General features: G+C 44.5%; 1 protein-coding gene across 2 annotated transcripts in view; it reads right to left on the bottom strand.

The window, feature by feature from the left end:
• Nucleotides 1-20,955, bottom strand: part of LOC137320576 (signal-transducing adaptor protein 1-like) — a 65,171-nt gene that overhangs the window by 39,620 nt on the left and 4,596 nt on the right. The window contains exon 2 of one of the 2 annotated variants that reach the window (XM_067982261.1): nucleotides 4,710-4,781. The exons of the other annotated variant lie outside the window; for it this stretch is intronic. Within the exon in view, the coding sequence (XP_067838362.1) occupies nucleotides 4,710-4,781 (72 nt within the window). The remainder of the gene's footprint in view (nucleotides 1-4,709; nucleotides 4,782-20,955) is intronic. 2 annotated transcript variants of the gene reach the window in all.

Here is a 20,955-nt window from a genome sequence, read left to right as displayed (position 1 = left end):
GTTAGGGTGGCAATTCTGGAGCTTATGGCTTAGACATTTTACTACGTTAAAGGCACTATAGAAATGCAAGTTGTTGTTGTTATAGACAGCTGATGGCATGGCTGCCAATGTTGGAGAGAAAGGAAGTGAGCAATACACAAGAGACCAGAGTTGGAGGAACGCAGACTTCTCGGAGGGTTGTAGGGCTTGTGGAGGTTATAGAGATTCGGGGGGGGGGGGGGGGGTAAAGGGATAAAATTTACAATTTAGCACTCCCACTGTACACTTCTGACCTGAGTGCACATCAGGAATTTGGTTCTGGAGCTCAGTGCACAAATACCCAAGCTCCTTGTCAGGAAAGCTAACTCTTAAAATTTTCCCCCAATTCTTCTTGTTAAGTTAAAGTGTAAACTTTACATGAGAAAATTACATAACGTCTTTATTTTGCACTATTGCACTACTTTATGAAGAAAATTCCACCACTATTACATAGAAACTGGGTTACCTTATCCCATTGTGAAATAAGTCTAAAGATACTCAATGAATAGGCTTAAATATCCAAGGATGTCCTCTCTTCTTTTCCTCATACCTGTAATAGTTCTAGCTGACAATCAAATGGTGTGTGGAACGTGCTGGTTCCTGAACTGCTGGGACCACCAACGTGTCAAGCTTAAAAAGGCAACCAGTCGAGGATGTAGAATGTTAGGAGAGAGGGATATCCTGGAGTTTTATTTGATTTACAATTGGAGAGGGGGGCCCAGAAACTTTGCTGAGCCTTTCCTCAGGAGATGAATGCGTAGAGTCCATGATGGACCATATTAAACCATCTGTGGAAAGAATGGGCTTGATGGGACGAATGTTCTTATTAATTTGGTACAATGTGCAGCACAAATTAAAGTTCATTGTTAACTTGTCAACATTTGGAAATTATAAAATACAGAGAAATGGTAATTGGATAGATTAGGACTTAATATATGCTAAGAGGATGCTGTTACACCGTAATATTTTCACTGGTCACGATGAACTCGTGAGCCTAGAGAACAATTCAAAGCGCTTATCACAAGACAATTGTGTCTCCTTTTTACTGTTTCTATGAAATATGAAACATGCATTTTAAAAAGTAATTCTTTGATTCAAGGGCATTTGATATCTGGTAAATTGCTGTCAAATTATAAATAACATTGTTTTGAAGTCAGACCAAGCTAATTGTAAAGGACAGTTTGGGGTGGTTTATTTTTGTTCAAAGGTCTGTACTTTATGTAACAAGGGAAGGGACTCCAATTTATGAACAGTTTTTAATAAAAATTAGCACCTGACATGCCTAATTACATCAAATGTCTCAGAGTGCTTAGGAGTTCACTGACTGTTTTTACGTAGGCAAACTTCTCAAGAACTTATAGGGTTTAGTGTGTAAAATGCTTAGCTCTAATTGGCATTGGAACAGAGCGCCACTTATGACCTATGAACCGGAAATAGGTTCATAGGTCATAACTATGAACAATGGGGCTTCCATGGAATTTCTGCCAAACCTAAATTGTAGGCTCAAGTCTTGGAGTGGGGTTTGAGCCACAACCTTGTGACTAAGAGGTAAGAGTGCTACCGACTGAACCAAGCTGACATCTGGGGGGGAGTTTTGGCTTTGGGCAATACCGTAAAATGGGTGCTATCGGATCAGCCACCTGTTATACATCTCTCCCGATTTTCATTGAAGGCAATGGAAATGAAAATTCATTTGAGGATTTTTGAAAATAGAGAGAGATGGCAAGGCGGAGGAATTAAGGACTGGAGCTCTGGCTGGTAGGGATGTAGTGCTTGAAAGAAACAGTTATGATGTTGGAGCAGAGAGAGCAGGGAGCAAGGAGTAAACTGGTGTAAATTGGTCCCCCAACTTCCTTCGCCGCACAATTGGTGGCCCTGCCTTCAGCTGTCTCGGGCTTAAGCTCTGAAATTCCCTCATAAAACCTCTTTGCCTCTCCACCTCTCCCTCCTCCTTTCAGACGCTGCTTAAAACCTACCTCTTTGACCAAATGTTTGGTCACCTGTCCTAATGTCTCCTTCTTTGGATTGGTGTCAATTTTTGTCTAATTACGATCCTGTGAAGTGCCTTGGGATGTTTCACTATGTTAAAGGCACTATATAAATGCAAGTTGTTGTGTCTGAGGAATGGAGCATGTGAAGAGGACATGGGGACAGAGAAGGTCACCGAAGTAGCAATGGGGTGAGGTCACAAAGGACAGGGGATAGCTGGTCTTTCTGTGCATGAGAACAAAGGATTCAGTGTTCTGAGGAGGAGGAGGCGGAGAGGCTGTGTGAGAGAAATTAAGCCTCTAGGTGGTAGAGGATTGGATGAGTTTAAGGCTGTGATATAATGGAGTAATTAGCAAAATAATTACGTTGTGTACTATAATACAATCTTGGGCTCTGTTGACAGTTTTAAATTGCCCAAGGTTTGCTCTGGTGGTTCACAATGTAATCTGAACCCCCTCAATAGTCTTATTACTCCTAGGTAGCCACCATTCTAGATTTTAATGGTGCAATATTAAATATGCAGTATATGATGGAAAGAATGTATGTAAACATATTACACAACAGAGGCTATCCAGTAAAGTGTGATAATTGGCTTGACTAATTAACACCGATCTCCTTGGTTACAAAAACTGGTCAGCTTCAAAAAGCCTCTATTCATTTACAATCCTTTCTTTGATTAATGGAAGCTGAAAGCTTTTTTTCAGGTGCTCGGGGTTGTCCTGTTTTCTGATTCCTCTTTGTTATACCTGTAATATAAGTGTGCTTACTTCAGCTCTCCCTCTGCCATGTAATTGGAGCCTCTTCTATTTGAAGGAGGTCACAATCATGATCTTTTTAAAAGGTACAAAGAAATCTGATTAATATCTTCTTGCATGTTTTTACACTTCTGTTCCTCTTTTATTGTTTTAGTTTAAGCAGCGACTGTATACACCATCATCTGGGAACTGATTTACAGGAATTACTGAAGCTGACAGTGTGAGGGAACTCAATCAACTTGTACATGTAGCTCTACCATCCTTGGTTCATGACTCTTTCCCCACATTAGCCAACTCTCCTGCGTTAGGTAGGAGTTTCACATGAGAGATTACAATCTCCTGCCCTCTGGCCTGATATCAGGACATGCCACATGGGTCAGGATTATACTGACAGGCCCAACATTTCTGCTTTGTATTTGGCCCAATTTGCAATCTCACAGTGTAGACACACAATCTTGTGGTTTTCCCCTTTTCTTCATACACATAATTCACTTCCTGCACTATGCATATCACCAATTTCCAGCTCTCCACTCTTATTTTGATATTTTATCCTAACCAAAGGTCGAGAATTCAAACATTATTTTTGATATTTTTAAAGTATTTGTTCTCCAGATGTTGGCAAAGCCACATTTACTGCCCATCCCTGCATCTGTCAAAGGAAAGAAACAGGAGGAAAGAATATATTAATGCTACTTGGCAGTCCTGTGACCCATGTACCTGGTGTCACTTGCTGTATGTAATGACCTTTGTTTTTTGCCGCTAGTGAATGGCTTAGGTATATGGCAGCCAACACACACCACCATGATTACCAACACCGCCATCACCACATCATCATCATCAACAAACAAACAACAACAACATCAGCTTCAAAGAACCTCTATTCAGTGACAATCCTGTCATTTCTTTCTTTGATGTTAATAGAGGCTGAACGTTTTCTCAGTTACTCTTGGCTGTTTATAGAGCACCTTTAACATAGAAAAATGACCCATTGGGTTTAACAGAGGTTGAATAAAAAAAATTACCACATGTCAAAACTGTCCCGTATCTACTACCTCACAGCTTCAAAGCTTTTCCATAGTACAGACCTGCTCAGGAAGTGGTTGTGTGCAGCTTCCTCCCTCCCCCATTGGAGGTGTAAACCCATTTACCTTCAATGGGTTTTATTTTAAACACATTAATGTCGGACAGAGGAGTGTTTTACAAATGCGCAAAATGTTCGCCCGCTCTTGCCATCAGGAATTCGTAGGCTACTGAGTCTAATAGAAAGAAAGACTTGCATTTATATGGTGCCTTTCACAACCTCAGGGCATCCCAAAGCACTTTACAGCCAATGAAGTACTTCTGAAGTGTAGTCACCGTTGTTTTATACGCAAATATGATGGCCAGTTTGCACACAGCAAGGTCTCATAAATTGCAGTGTGCTAATGACCAGATAATTTATATTAGTTATGTTGGTTGAGGGATAATTATTGGCCAAGACACTGGGAAGAACTCCGCTGCTCTTCTTGGAAATAGTGCCGTGGGATATTTTATGTCCGCCTGAGAGAGCAGACAGGGCTTTAATTTAACAGCTCATCTGAAAGACAACACCTCCGACAGTGCAGCACTCTCTCAGTACTGCATTGAAGTGTCAGCCTAGGTTATGTGCTCAAGTCTCTGGAGTGGGGCTCAGAACCCACAACCTTCGGACTCAGAGGTGGGAATGCTACCACTGAGCCAAGACTGACATTACTAATTTATTCCAAGCCTGTATCAATATCACTGATTTCAAAGCATCTTCTATGCCTCTTTACATTGTTCTTTTAAAAATAATATTCCTAATGACTATAGTAATCTATCTATGTCTATGTGTTAGCTTCAGTGTTTAACCTTATTCTAGGACAAGTAAAAGTAGTTGTCTACATTTACAAACCAGAAGACCCCAGTTAGCATCAGCTGCTTCCTTACCGTCACTTCCGTGTTATCACAGTAAAAAAAAATTGAGGAGCCTCGTAGTTCTGACCAGTATCTTTGGAAGTCCTGTTAAGTAGATACAAGAAAACATATCAAAAGGAGGGGGAGAAAAGACCTCACTTAATGATGCTTACCTACAATAACTGGTAGCATTTTACTCTTTTCTTCCAAAGGTGCTGATTCATGCTTGGTCCACAGTTCCATTGGAGCCAGCAAGGCCCAGTATATTGCCCAAGAGAGCCTGCACCGTGAGTATTGTCCAGCAATTTGATAGTGGGGGAGGCACTGGAACCAAATGTGATCCTGTTCTCAGCAGATGCTTCTAGAAAACGTAGCCAGATTATAATCAGGAGCAGGAGCATGATTTATTTCTCTTTCATGCTAAGGTTAACTGCATTAGAGAAAGAAAGACTTGCGCATATACATAGCGTCTTTCAAAACCTCAGGACATCCCAAAGCGCTTTACAACCAATCAAGTACTTCACAAACTAAATGGTGCCCTCCAAATAGGGACCTGCACCAAACAGGTTTAAAATCTATTTTGAAAGGAAGGGGAAGGAAACAAGGTAGAAAGAAAATGAACTTGCATTTCTATAACACCTTTCACAACCTCAGGACGTCCTAAAGTGCTTTTCAGCCAATGAAGTACTTTTGAAGTGTAGTCACCGTTGTAATGTAGGAAACGTGGCAGCCAAATTTGTGCACAGCAAGGTCCCACAAACAGCAATGAGAGAATGACCAGATAATCTGTTTTAGTGATGTCGGTTGAGTGATAAATATTGGCCAGAACTCCCCTGATGTTCTTCGAAGTAACGCCCTGGGATCTTTTACATCCACCTGAGAGGGAAGATGGGGCCTCGGTTTAAAGTCTCATCCTAAAGACGGCACCTCTTACCTCAGTTCTGCACTGGAGTGTCAGCATGGATTTTGTGCTTAAGTCCCTGGAATGGGGCTTGAACCCACAACCTTCTGACTCAGAGGTGAGAGTGTTACCACTGAACCATGGCTGTCACCTTGCCTTACAGTTTAAAATCAAAAAGAACATCGTATACAAAACATACACAACTGCCAGAAGAGCCCACTCATTGGAAACATGCGAGATAAGCAGCGCTTAACTTGATTTTAACATTAAGGTAGTAGATAGTCTGGCCAAGCAACAAACTGATGCACTAATATAATCTGCCATTGATGGTACAAAGAGGTTTTGCCCCAGGATTCTCACACAGTGAGTTCCCAATCTCCATTGGCTCATTTGAGGGGGACACTAATGTCAGGTGGATGTAAAAGATCCCATGGCACTGTTCAAAGAAGAGCAGGGAAGTTCTCCCGGTGTGCTGGACAACCGGTGCACCATGGCTGCAGTGTGTACCATCGACAGGATGCACTGCAGCAACTCGCCAAGGCTTCTTCAACAGCACCTCCCAAACCTGCAACCTCTACCACCTAGAAGGACAAGGGCAGCAGGCACATGGGAACAACACCACCTGCACCTTCCCCTCCAAGTCACACACCATTTCGACTTGGAAATATATCGCCGTTCCTTCATCGTCTCTGGGTCAAAATCCTGGAACTCCCTACCTAATAGCATTGTGGGAGAACCTTCACCACATGGACTGCAGCGGTTCAAGAAGGTGGCTCACCACCACCTTCTCAAGGACAATTAAGGATGGGCAATAAATGCTGGCCTTGCCAGCGATGGCCACATCCCATGAATGAATAAAAAAAGACATTTATCCCTCAATCAACACCACCAAAAACAGATTATCTGGTAATTTATTTCATTGCTGTTTGTGGGAGTTTGCTGTGCACCAACTGGCTGCGGCGTTTCCTACATTACAACAGCGATTACACTTCAAAAGTACCTCATTGGCTATACTGCGCTTTGCAATGTCCTGAGGTCATGAAAGGCGCTTAGAAATGCAAGTCCTTTCTTTCTTTAATGTCGCCAAGCAGAAAGAGGGAGGAATGTCCAGTTGGTGAGTCTACCTCATCTCCAAACCTACACCTCCCAACGACTGTTAGAAATTGTCATTGCTACTCGCTTGGGAGTAAGTCAACTGCCCTCCTATAGATCAGGGGATGGTGCCTGTTATGGAGGAATCAGAGAGGAGAAAATAACTTTCAAATACTGCAATATTTTAATGAATCAGTTGATTAAGAAGTTGTACTGCTGCTCATTTCTAATCAGAAGATGAACGGCTTTTATTGACAAAAATGAGAGTGCATGGAATTGGAGGTAGCCTTTTGACTTGGGTTGGAAATTGTTTGGGAGGTAGGAAACAGAGAGTGGGAATAAAGGGTATGTACTCAGATTGGTGGGGTATGACAGGGATCTGTTCTGGGGCCTCAACTTTTCACCATATTTATTAATGACTTGGATGAAGGAATACAGAGTTGTATATCAAAGGTTGAAGATGACACTAAGGAGGGACAGTAAGTAGTGCAGATAGGAGTAGGAAGTTTCAAAGGGACATAGACAGATTAAGTGAGTGGTCAAAACTATGGCGATAGAGTTCAGTGTGGGCAAGTGTGAGGTCACCCATTTTGGATCTAAGAAAGAAAAGTATTTTCTAAATGGTGAGAAACTAGGAACTGTAGAGGAGCAAAGAGATTTGGGAGTCCAAGTTCACAAATCATTTAAAGCTAGTAGGCAGGTACAAAAAGCTAATGGAATGTTGGCCTTTATTTCAAGAGGGGGTTTGAATACAAAGGCGAGGAAGTTAAGCTTCAGTTGTACAGAGCCTTGGTCAGACTCTATCTGGAGTACTGCGTTCAGTTTTGGGCACCACACCTCAGGAAGCCTCAGAGGGGGTGCAGCGCAGATTCACCAGAATGATACCAGGGCTAAAAGAGTTAAATTATGAAGACAGGTTGCATAGACTAGGCTTGAATTTCCTTGAACATAGGAGATTAAGGGGTGATCTGATTATGATGTTTAAAATGTTAAAGGGATTCAATAGGTTGGATGCAGAGAAACTATTTCCTCTGGCGGAGGAATCAAGAATGAGGGGACATAATCTTAAAATTAGAGCTAGGCCGTTTAGGTGCAAAATCAGGAGGCACTTTTTCATGCAAAATGTAGTAGAAATCTAGAATTGTCTCCCCCAAAAGGCTGTGGATGCTGGGTCAATTGAAATTTTCAAGACTGAGATTGCTAGATTTTAGTTAGGTAAGGCTGTCAAGGGATATGAGGCTAAGGAGGGTAAATGGAGTTGAGGTACAGATTAGCCATCATCTAATTGAATGGTGGAACAGGCTTCAGGGGCTGAATGGCCTACTCCTGTTCCTATGTTCCTATGCTTTATGAAAAACTTTCATGTTCTGTTAGAAGCTTTTACACCTATCTGATCATATCTTCAACGTCTACACCCAGAAATGTTTGACCAACGACGTCAGCTCAGTTCTGCGCACAGCCCTAGCATTTAACCTTCAAAGGAATTGTGGACACGTTCCTAATTAAATTCCAGGTTCCTGTTCATTTACTCTGGAAAAAAAGGATTTCGGCTCAATTTGTATACTTCATATCTAAAATGTTATTAATAATATGCATTTTGGAAAACAAAACAAAATCTGTGGAACAATTTTTATTAACTTATTACAATAAGTTTGTTTTTATTATGTTCATTATTGCCCACTAAGTCACCAGAAATTAGACTATGAGTGAAGTATTTACAGGGCTTCAGCAGATCAGGAACAGATGAAAAAAGGGAGGCATAGGAAAAGAATTCTTCCAATATCAAGTTGCATGGGAGCTCAAGGAGCTACACGGCATCTAGGCCCAGAGTCCCAAGGTAAGACCATAAGACCATAAGAGATAGGAGCAGGAGTAGGCCATTCGGCCCCTCGAGCCTGCTCCGCCATTTAATGAGATCATGGCTGATCTGATTTTTACCTCAACTCCACTTTCCCGCCCTTTCCCCATATCCTTTGACTCCCTTGCTGATCAAAAATTTGTCTAACTCAGCCTTGAATGTATTCAATGACTCAGCCTCCACAGTTTTTTGGGGTAAAGAATTCCAAAGATTCACGACCCTCTGGGAGAAGAAATTCCTCCTCATTTCTGTCTTAAACGGGCGACCCCTTATTCTAAGACTATGCCCCCTAGTTTTAGATTCCTCCATGAGGGGTAACATCCTCTCAGCATCTACCCTATCGAGTCCCCTCAGAATCTTATATGTTTCAATAAGATCTCCTCTCATTCTTCTAAACTCCAATGAGTATAGACCCAACCTGTTCAATCTTTCCTCATAAGACAACCCTTCCATACCCGGAATCAACCTAGTGAACCTTCTCTGAACTGCCTCCAATGCAAGTATGTCCTTCCTTAAATAAGGGCACCAGAACTGTACACAGTAATCCAGGTGTGGCCTCACCAGCACCCTGTACAGTTGTAGCATGACTTCCCTGCTTTTATACTCCATCCCCCTAGAAATAAAGGCCAATATTCCGTTTGCCTTCTGGATTACCTGCTGCACCTGTATGTTGACTTTTTGTGTTTCATGTACGAGGACACCCAGATCCCTCTGTACTGCAGCATTTTGTAGTATTTCCTCATTCAAATAATATTTTGCTTTTTTATTTTCCCTCCCAAAGTGGATGACTTCACATTTTCCCACATGGTGGATGGCAAGTGAAGGAACTGCCTCATTTGTGAACCCACCTCTCCCACTCACCCTAATCCTGATGCAATGTGATGAATCTGTCTGATAGTCACCTTCTGATGCATCTGTTTCATTGTCAGCTTCACCCAAAGCAATGCATCCATCGGGTGACCCTGTCACCCTCACTCACTCATATGTCTATTCTTTCTCCCCTAGTGGGAGAAAAGAATGCACAGGAGAGGAGTAGGCCTCTCCACAAATAATGCCCCTGACAGAGGTAGAGGAGGAGGCCTTGGCGCTCAGCCGCATGGTTGAACGCCTGGCTGTCGGAGATGGCGAGACTGGCAACCCGCAAACAGCTGGTGACAGAACTTTAACACCCTTCACACACATCATGAATTGATGTTATCAACCTGTTGCACATCTCAGTGAGCTCATTGCAAACTAACTTCAGCGATGATTCTTAATATTGCTTTATATTCTCTTCCAGGGCCTTCAAGGATTGATGAGGAGGCACACGCCATGGAAGAGGGCGATTCCTCAGAGGAGCTCCATTCCTCTGAGGGCACACCGTTACATCATATCCAGCCATGCACCGGTGCAGATACTGGCACTTCGGTGGGTCCTGTTAGGCAGATAATTGGGTTGTCACCTGGTTATTTACCACACACGAGCAGACACTGGTGGCAAGGGCAGCTGTGGAGAGTCCGCGTTGGAGGGCACACACCTCTCCAAGCTCTGCTCAGTTGGACGCAGATGCTGAACCATGGGGGCCATCATTGAGATTGAGAGTGATAGAGGTACAGCTACACCTTTGCGAGGTACTGGAAAATGTTCCGCGCACACACTCCACAATAGTGGAGAAGATGGAGGAGTCCAATTCCAGCATTAGTGGATTGGTGACACAGGTAAGTGTGGGAATGTCTGCGATGAAGAGAATGGCAGCCTCCACTGATCTTCAAGCACGGCTCATAAATGAGTCCATTCAGGCCCTGACAATGACCGTGCGGACTCAGAATGCCAACTTTTCTGCCGCCTTAAACAGGCAAACAGATACTTTAGCTGTGGCATTAGAACGCCTCACAGATGTGCTCCAAGCTGTTGTCTAGTAGCATGGTAGGAGGAATGTGGGCCTGGTCCAGGAGAGGGATGATGGCGAAAGGGGACATGGAAGTGGGGACTCCACTCAAAGCGCTCCCACATCTAACCGATTGCACCCCCCCCCCACCCCTCCTCAACCAGTTCCCGCAATGTTGTCTCCTCTCCCGATGGCTGAGTCTGCTCCTGCACAGGTACAGGTGGACCAGTCTTTGGGGGGAGCCCTCACGGGCTCCAAAACCCAGAGGGCGTAGGCCGCGAGCATCTCAGCGGTCAGGGCAAGAACCTGAGCAACCTGCTACTACCTCTGCTAAAGCCACAGAGGATGCACTCCGTAGAAGCACTAGGAAGAAGAAGGCTAAGGTTTTTTAATCACCAAAGGTATGCACAAGAGTGTCTGACAGAATGTCATGTATTTCATTTATATTTGTTTATTCTTACATAACATTAAATGCTATAATTGTCACCACCACTGCCACCTCTTGCCCATTCTTGAGTCCCTTTTGTGAAAGCACCCTTTCATGTGCTTCACCATGAATGCCAAGACATGATGCCGCCCATTGGGTGCATTTACAATGGGAGTATGCATGGTTGAAGGACTGTTTTGTGCAAGCAGAGGGGAGGAGCAGGTGTCGGTGTTGATGGTGGTGGTGGTTGTTCCAGGCGGTCTGAGTAGTTCACTATCTTCATTTTGCAGATCTCCTTATGAGAACCTCTTTGATATGAGTGACTCCGTGGCATCACAAGCAGCCATGTGTGCCGCTGCACTGGCACTGGGTTCTCCATCTTCGTCCTTGTCCTCCTCCTCATCATCTTCTTCAATGTAGCTGGCAGATGCGGATGCTTCATGAGCGCATTCAAGCTCCTCCACCTGTAACCCTCTGTTGAGCTATGTTGTGCAGAGCGCAAAACTCGACTATTATTCTGGCTACCTTCGCTGGTGAGTACTGAAGGGCTCCCCCAGATCGATCCAGGCACCCTGAAGTGCATTCTTATCGCTTGTTCAATGACAGACCTGGTGGTGATGTGACTGTCGTTGTACCGCTGCTGTGCATCGTGGTGGGGTTTAGAATCATAGAATCATAGAAAATTTATGGCACAGAAGGAGGCCATTCAGCCCATTGTGTCTGCACCGGCCAAAAATGAGCCACCCAGCCTAATCCCACTTTCCAGCACTTGGTCCGTAGCCTTGCAGGTCACGGCACTTCAGGTGCACAGCCAGGTACTTTTTAAATGAGTTGAGGGTTTCTGCCTTTACTACCCTTCAGGCAGTGAGTTCCAGACCCCCACCACTCTCTGGGTGAAAAAATGTTTCCTCAGCTCCCCTCTAATTCTTCTACCAATTACTTTAAATCTATGCCCCCTAGTTATTGACTTCTCTGCTAAGGAAAATAGGTCCTTCCTATCCACTCTATCTAGGCCCCTCATCATTTTATACACCTCAATTTAATCACCCCTCAACCCCCTCTGTTCCAAAGAGAACAACCCCAGCCTATTCAATCTTTCCTCATAGCTAAAATTCTCCAGTCCTGGTAACATCCTCGTAAATCTCCTCTCTAGTGCAATTACGTCTTTCCTGCATTATGGTAACCAGAACTGTACGCAGTACTCAAGCTGTGGCCTAACCAGTGTTTTAGACAGTTCCAGCATAATCTCCCTGCTCTTATATTCTATGCCTCAGCTAGTAAAGGGAAATATTCCATATGCCTTCTTAACCACCTTATCTACCTGTCCTGCTACCCTCAGGGATCTGTGGACATGCACTCCAAGGTCCCTCGCTTCCTCTACACTTTTCAGTATCCTCCTATTTATTGTGTATTCCCTTGTTTGTTTGCCCTCCCCAGCTGCATTACCTCACACATCTCCAGATTGAATTCCATTTGCCATTTTTCTGCCCACCTGACCAGTCCATTGATATCTTCCTGCAGTCTACAGCTTTCCTCCTCACTATCAACCACACGGCCAATTTTTGTATCGTCTGCAAACTTCTTAATCATGCCCCCTACATTTAAGTCCAAATCATTAATATATATCACAAAAAGCAAGGGACCTAGTACTGAGCCCTGTGGAACCCATTGGAAACAGCCTTCCAATCACAAAAACACCCGTCGACCATTACCCTTTGCTTCCTGCCACATAGCCAATTTTAGATCCAACTTGCCACTCTCCCTTGGATCCCATGGGCTTGTACTTTTTTGACCAGTCTGCCATGTGGGACCTTGTCAAAAGCCTTGCTAAAATCCATGTAGATGCACCACCCTCATCAACTCTCCTTGTTACCTCCTCAAAAAATTCAATCAAGTTAGTCAGACATGACCTTCCCTTAACAAATCCATGCTGACTGTCCTTGATCACTCCATGCCTTTCTAAGTGACAGTTTATCCTGTCCCTCAGAATTGAGTCCAATAATTTGCCCACCACCGAGGTTAGACTTACTGGCCTGTAATTACTCTGTCCATCCCTTGCTCCCTTTTTAAACAATGGTACAACATTAGCAGTCCTCCAATCCTCCAGCACCATGCTTGTATCCAGTAAGGATGGGAAAATGATGGTCAAAGCCTCCGCTATTTCCTCCCTTGCTTCTTTTAACAGCCTGGAATACATTTCATTCGACTCTGGTGATTTATCTACTTTCAAAGATGCTAATCCCCTTAATACTTCCTCTCTCACTAAGTTTATCCTATCCAATATTTTACATTCCTCCTCCTTAACTACAATGTCTGCATCATCCCTCTCTTCTGTGAAGAACCATACCAACATCTTCTGCCTCCACACAAAGGTTACCTTTTTGGTCTCTAATAGGCCCTACTTTTTCCTTAGTTATTTTCTTGCTCTTAATTTCTATTTATAAAACATCTTTGGATTTTCTTTGATTTTATTTGCCAATATTTTTTCATGCCCTCTCTTTGCTTTCCTAATTTCCTTTTTAATTTCACCCCTGCACTTTCTATACTCCTCTAGGCTTTCTGTAGTATTGAGCTCTCGGTGTATGACATAAGCTTCCCTTTTCTGCCTTACTTTACCCTGTATGCTCCTTGACATCCAGGCGGCTCTAGATTTGGCAGCCCCACCCTTTTTCTTTGTGGGAACATGTTTACTCAGAACCCCTTGACTCTTCCCTTTGAATGCCTCCCACTGCTCTGACATTGATTTACCTTCATGTCGCTGTTTCCAGTCCACTTTTGCTAAATCACTTCTCAGCTTAGTAAAATTGGCCTTTCCCCAAATGAGAACTTTAACTCCTGTTCTATCTTTGTCCTTTTCCATAACTATGTTAAAACTAACTGAATTATGATCACTACCACCAAAATGCTCTCCCACTAATACTCCTGATACTCCTCTTTCTCACAGGTGTCATGAGCCACGTCTGCAGGGGGTAACCCTTGTCTCCAAGCAACCAGCCCTTAAGTCTACCTTGTGCGTGGAAGAGGGCCAAGATGTTGGACTCATGCAAAAGGAATCATAGCAGCTACCTGGCAATCTGGCACACACCTGCAGAAACCTCCTCCAGTGGTCGCACACCAGCTGCGCATTGATGGAGCGATATCCCTTTCGGTTGATGAACAGTCCTGGCTCACGTGGAGGTCCTCGGATTGCTACGTGTGTGCAATCGTGGAATCCAGCCAGAGAGTTGAAACTCATTGCCCTCTAAGTCTGGCTGATGTTATCGCAGGGAAAGTTGACGTATTTGAATGCCCTGGCAAACAAGCCATCCATCACTTGTCGTATACACTTATGTGCACCTGGTGATGTCACCGGTGACACCCTGGAAGAATCCGGAGGTGAAGAAATTGAGAGCAGTGGTTACTTTGAATGTGATGGGCAATGTGTGGCCACCAGGCCCAGCTGGGAGCAGCTTTTCATGAAGGAGTGTGCAGATGTCTGCAACCACCTGGCGACTCAATCTGAGCCCGCATAGGCACTGCTCCTCAGAAAGGTCCAGGAAGCTCAACCTCTGCCTGTAGACCCTCTCACATGGGTTATGCCTCCTGCGCACTCAGCCCCTCCGTTGGTCCCCTCTCTGCTCTTCTGCAGGTCCTTGTGGCACACCTCTGTCTTGTGCACCTGCAACTCCCAGAACTGCAAGCCCTGCCTCCGCAGATGGTGATGTGCCTCTCCATCAGATGTACTGTGGAATAAATCCATCGCGCCCCCCCACCCTGATGTTGTCAGTTTGAGGGGGTCCAAAATGTAGATAAACATGTCTGAAAACAAGAATTCTGAGTGAACAAAGAAATCTTAATCTAAACACAAAGAACTCCCAGCCAAAGGTTTGTCTGAGAGAACTGAGTGGCCTGCTGCAAAAACTCACCTTTTCTTCACATGTGTCAATCACTGGTTTAAAGGTCCAAATGAGGGCCGCTGCAACACCCATCTGTTTCCGAGGTGTGTTTCAGAGGCCATGGGAGACACATTCAGAAGAAGTTAAAATGGTTTGTGTAAGTCAATTCACAAAAAGCTAATAGGATTAAGTACTTTAAAGACCTAAATTGGCCCTTTAACTATCGTCACACGGCTTTAAGTGCCGGCGGGAGTTCTGGGTTTCAGAAGTACGCGTGCACTCAAATGCGCCTGGGTCAATCCTGGAAGTAGGCGGGTTGGAGCCGGGATGAGATCCCGCTCCGAAAACAGAGTACTTTTACTGCCCACCTGCCCCCAAACTACCCATTCTTCGGGGTTAACATTTATCCCAATATCTTTAGGCCCTGGGAACACCTACCTGGAAAGGATCATGAGGAACTGAACTGTCTCTGCAGGTTTGAGTTGGCACAGAGCCAGTTGCACATCTGTTCCATCCACCTCAAGGACACTTAAAGCCAATCTGCACCATAGGAACAGCACTGCCAGTGACAATCAAGGTCAACTCTACACTCAATTATTTTTTGCTACGACCTGCCAGGCTTGCTACACTGCTGTCCTTTGGGGCAGGTGACTTGGAGTGGCCAACAGGGCAACTCTCCTCACACCCAACTCACACAACAGAATATCCAGCCATCAAACAGGGGATTCAGATGCTGCACCACTGCATCATTTGCCCTTAGATTTAGTTTCCATCCAGCCTTTGGGTTTTGCCAGCTACTTTTCGTACCCCAAACAAGAGTGAAACATACAGTGGGAATATTTACAGCTTTTTTAAAAGGCTACAGTTTTTTTTTCACCCCTACTTTTAAATAACCACATCCCTTTAAATTGGGGAGATGGCAGCATGTTGAGGTGGTGGGCATATGGAACACACGTCCACTCAACTCCTCTGCACCCCCCCTCCCCCCTCCCTGGTCTGCCCTTCTGATCACCCACCAACTTAAACAACCCTAATTGTGCACGTAACCTCCTGCTTGGTTGCATACTGTCTAATTCCACAAATCATGCTCTATTTGCTGCCACAGCACAGTGCCCCTCCTCCTAGTTGAACATCGCTCTTGCCCCACCCCTCCCCTACATTCCCATCATTAGGACCGCTGCCCTTTGATCCCCATGCGTTCATCAGCGTTTTGACCAGTTCACACCCCCTCCCACTTTTGCCGTCAATTTATTTCCGCCCCAACTGAGAATCACCTTGGGCCTTCACCCCCAACTAGTAGGACCTTTGCCCTTACAATCCTCCTTACTGAGCAGCACTTTTCACCTCTCTGTTCTGTACCCACTGAGGAGCCGTTCGCCGCCCCCCCCACCCCCATCTTCTCCCCAGCCTTCGTCAATATCCCTCGTCCCCTATCACTTTCCTCCTACTGAGAATCATTTTAATACCCCCACCACCAAGCAGCATCTCAGCACGCTGACCAGCTTTATGACCATCCTTCCCCTCCTCTAGACCACCAATCAGCAGCATTTTGGGCCTAGCAACCCTTTCCTTACTGAGCGGAAATCTGTTCCGGGCCCACAGCTCCTGTTCCTCCAAAAAGCATCAAAACAGGCCCTTGAAGACTGTTCCTCCATTACTAAACATTTAAATACACACCCTTCCCTTTGTCCTTCTCCTCTCCCCCCACCTTCTCTCTCTCTCTCTTCCTCCTCTCCTCATCTCAATCCCCTCCCATCTGCCTCCTCACCCCTCCCTTGCCCCTCCCTCATTTGGACCAATTATCACCCAGCCCTCTAACCCTGCTTAACCTGAATACTGCACTTGGTCTTGACTCCCCATGTGCAATGTCACAGGACATTAACCAGTGAATCAACCGATTATTACCAATATCAGAGCATTACAAAGTTTTGGATGAGCTTAAGTTTATGGAGGGTGGAAGATGGAAGACCGGCCAGGAGAGCACTGGAATCCAAAAACACCCAAAAAATGCTGCATTGACTACATCGCACCAGATCATTCATTCATCAAATTGCTTCTAACTTACAGGACCTGCTGTAATAGCATAATAGTTAATATTGTCAATGAACTATCAAATTTAACCAGCATAGAGTCTAAAATGAGTACGGAGAATGTCTAAGAGTAGCAACAGAGACCGTTGAGAAAGTTATGACCGGACAGATAATTGACAGTTTGCATGTTTGTAAAGGTACAGGTACAAGTAAAGATACTTGAAGAGGCATAAATTGGGCAAATCCAGGCAGTACCAAATCAGTCTGAGAGGGCCTAGCTCAACTAACTTTGGGATTTTAATCTGGTTCAGATCTCTTTAAAAAAAGCCCGACCTGCATTGAAGGAGAGCAGATCAGCCATGGCTTGAAGCTGGCTCTGTGGAATTTTACTTGCCAAACAAGTTTTTAATTTCTTCCAATTGTCAGCAGCGGGAAACGGAGCACAGTTCTCCTTTAGCTTATAAAATCTTGACCTACAGAGCGTTTACGGACTGGTTACAAAAACATCTAGACTACCATAGGAATGTGTTATTGCAGGTGAAGTGCAACTGTGCGTGAAATCACAATAGTTATAAATAATTGCACATATCCCATTATGTAGTGTCGATGTTTGCATTTAAATTGGCTCTTGATCTTAATTAGGTTTTATTAAAAGGACCTAAGAACCCCCAGAAAGGAATGTGCCTTCCTTTAAACTAACTCCCATTAAGTTATGAATGATTGGTCCATTAATCACCCTGCTATATTTTAGTTTCCTGGTATTTGATCTTAAACTGGGGTTGGAGTCTCATTTTCAAAGGCCTGTGAAATTTGTATGTCTATGACTAACCATTTGGAAATATAGCACACTGCGACATATAGAGTGCGTTTATATACTGTCGGCCGTGGCTCAGTGGTAGCACTCTTGCCTCGGAATCAGAAAGTTGTGGGTTCAAGTCCCACCCCAGAGGCTTGAGCACGTAATCCAGGCTGACATTCCAGTGCAGTACTGATGGAGTGCTGTACGGTCAGAGGTACTGTCTTTCAGATGAAATGTTAAACCAATGTCTGCCCTCTGAGGTGGATGTAAAAGATCCCATGGCACTATTTCAAAGAAGAGCAGAAGGAGTTCTCCCCAGTGTCCTGGCCAATATTTACCCCTCAACCAGCATCACTAAAAACAGATGATCTGATCATTATCTCATTGCTGATTGTGGGACCTTGCTGTGTGCAAATTGGCTGCAGCATTTCCTACATTAAAACAGTGACCACACTTCAAAAGTACTTCTTTGGCTCTAAAGCACTTTGGGATGTCTTACAGTCACAAAAGGCACTATAGAAATGCAAGTTCTGTCTTTTATGGTGCCTTTGACATAGAAAACATGCCAAGAAGAGATACAGGGGGGGAAGAAAAAGGAATAAAGGAACAGACGCTGAGCTATGGTAGGAGAGATAGAAGAGGCGATCAGAAGGTTGGTCGAGAAGATGAGTTGTTAAAAATTTTTAAAGGTGAAATGGTGGGAAGAAAAGAAAGAACTTGCATTTATATAGTGCCTTTCACAACCTCAGGTCGGTCCACAGTGCTTTACAGCCAATGAAGTACTTCTGAAGTGTAGTCACTGTTGCAATGTAGGAAAACATGGCAACGGAAGTGTTTAGAGAGAGAGAAAGCTCCACCACCAATGGTGAATCGAAGAGGGGGGGGGCAACATAAACAAAGCTAGATTTGGAAAACTAAAAGGAGCAGGAGGAAATGTAAGGCTGGAGGAGGTTGCAGAGATAACGGGGGCAAGATATAGAGGGGATTAGAGATAAGCACAAAGGTTTTAAATTCAACTTCCCTTCCTGGCCCCCATGTTATCTGATATTGTTAATGGTTCCCTTTCCTCGGGTATTGTCCTCCTCCCTTTCAAATCTGCCATCATCACCCCCACCCCCTCAAAAAACACAACCATGACTCCACAGTCCTTGCAATCTACTGCCCCATCCCCAACCTCCCTTTCCTCTCCAAAATCCTTGAACGTGTTGTCGCCTCCCAAATCCATGCCCATCTTTCCTGCAACTCCATGTTTGAACCCCTCCATTCAGATTTCCGCCCCTGCCACAGCATTGAAACAGCCCTTATCAAAATCACAAATTACATCCTATGTGACTGTGATGATGGTAAACTATCCCATCCTTCTCGACCCATCTGCAGTCTTTGACGTAGTTGACCACACCATCCTCCTCCAATGCCTCTCCTCCATTATCCAGCTGGGTAGGCCTGCCCTCACCTGGTTCCATTCCTGTCAATCCAATCGTAGCCAGAGAATCACCTGCAATGGCCTCTCTTCCCGCTCCCACACCCTTAATTCTGGAGTCCCTCAAAGGATCTATCCCATCCCTCCTATTTCTCATCTACATGCTGTCCCTCGACGACATCATCTGAAAACATGTCAGGTTCCACGTGTACGCTGACAACACCCAGCTCTACCTCACAACCACCTCTCTCAACCCCTCTTCTGCCTCTAATTTGTCACCCTGCTTATCCGACATCCAATACTGGATGAGCAGAAATTTCCTCCAGTTAAATACTGGGAAGACCGAAGCCTTTGTCTTCGGTTCCCGCCACATGCTCTGTTCCCTAGCTACCGACCCCACCCCTCTCCCTGGCCACTGTCTGAGGCTGAGCCAGATTGTTCGCAACCTTGGCGTCTTATTTGACCCTGAGCTGAGCTTCCAACCATATATTCCCTCCATCATCAACACCACCTACTTTCATCCCCATAACACTGCCATCTCAACCCCTGCCTCAGCTCATCTGCTGCTGAAACCCTCATCCATGCCTTTGTTACCTGTAGACATGATTATTCCAATGCCCTCCTGGCTGGCCTCCTACCTTGCACCCTCCGTAAACTTAAACTTATCCAAAACTCTGTTGCCCGTATCCTAACTCGCGCCAAGTCCCGTTCACCTATCACCCCTGTGCCCGCTGATCTACATTGGCTCCCGGCCTGGCAACACCTCGATTTTAAAACTCTCATCCTTGTTTACAAATACCTCCACAGCCTTGCCCCTCCCTATCTCTGTAACCTTCTCCAACCCTACAACGCTCTGAGATTTCTGCGCTCCTCCAATTCTGGCCTCTTGCGCATCCCTGATTTTCATCGCTCCACCATTGGCGGCCGTGCCTTCAGCTGCCTAGGCCCTAAGCTCCTGAATTCCCTCCCTAAATCTCTTTGCCTCTCTACCTCTCTCTTCTCCTTTAAGACTCTCCTTAAAACCAACTTCTTTGTCCAAGCTTTTGATCACCTGTCCTAATATCTCCTTATGTGGCTCGGTGTCAAATTTTGTTTGATAATCACTCCTGTGAAGCACCTTGGGATGTTTTACTACGTTAAAGGCGCTATATAAATGCAAGTTGTTGTTGCTGAAATTTGACCGGTATTGGAACTGTGGAAAAACTTAGAAGAAATAGCATACACTATATAATGAGCTCTGGTATCCTGACATTACAGTAAGAGTGGGCAAATTAGAATGTTGAAGTGGATTTCAACCACAAAACTATCCCAATTTTATTTCTGCCTTTCATATTCTGACAATACTCCCCATCTAAATATGAAACCAGCTTGGTTACCACAATTAGAATAGTGCAAGTAAACTTTTAATTTTTATATTTCCTTCTCCCAGCATTATGATATACCATGCTTATGCATTTCTAATACAGAGAGTTTATACTATATGGTGCTATCCAGGGAGTGGTAAACACGTTTCATTACACACTGTAAATCAGTTTGTTGTGTGGGGATTTCATTTGCATGTAAGTTAGCATGGAGGGGCAGTGATATTGTGCATCAACATTAACAGAGCATTAGCATATCTTTAGCCCAAGCTTCCAAATTTGCTGCTGAGGGGTAAACATTTCTAATGCGTATAAATGCATGAGTCCGGTATTAATGCTTTTAATGCTCTTACTCTTCCTCAAGTAGTGCCATGGAATCTTTTACATCCACCTGAACAGGCAAACACCAAAGTGTCAGTCTAGATTATGTGCTCAAGTCCCTGCAGCAGGGCTTTAACCCACTACCCCTATCTCAGAGGTAAGTATGCTAACACTGAGTTAAAATGACATTTAGGGCATGATTTTACCTCAGAGCCGGGTACCCAGCCCATCCCTAGATATTCCCATGGGGAACCTGGAAGCCAATCGAGTGCGTCGCAATCTACGATTGCAACTAAATTGAAGGTGAGTATTTGTGCTTCCGGGTTTC

Source organism: Heptranchias perlo, chromosome 4 (assembly GCF_035084215.1).
Source record: "Heptranchias perlo isolate sHepPer1 chromosome 4, sHepPer1.hap1, whole genome shotgun sequence".
Lineage (NCBI taxonomy): Eukaryota > Metazoa > Chordata > Chondrichthyes > Hexanchiformes > Hexanchidae > Heptranchias > Heptranchias perlo.
This window is presented reverse-complemented; position numbering and strand designations above follow the sequence as displayed.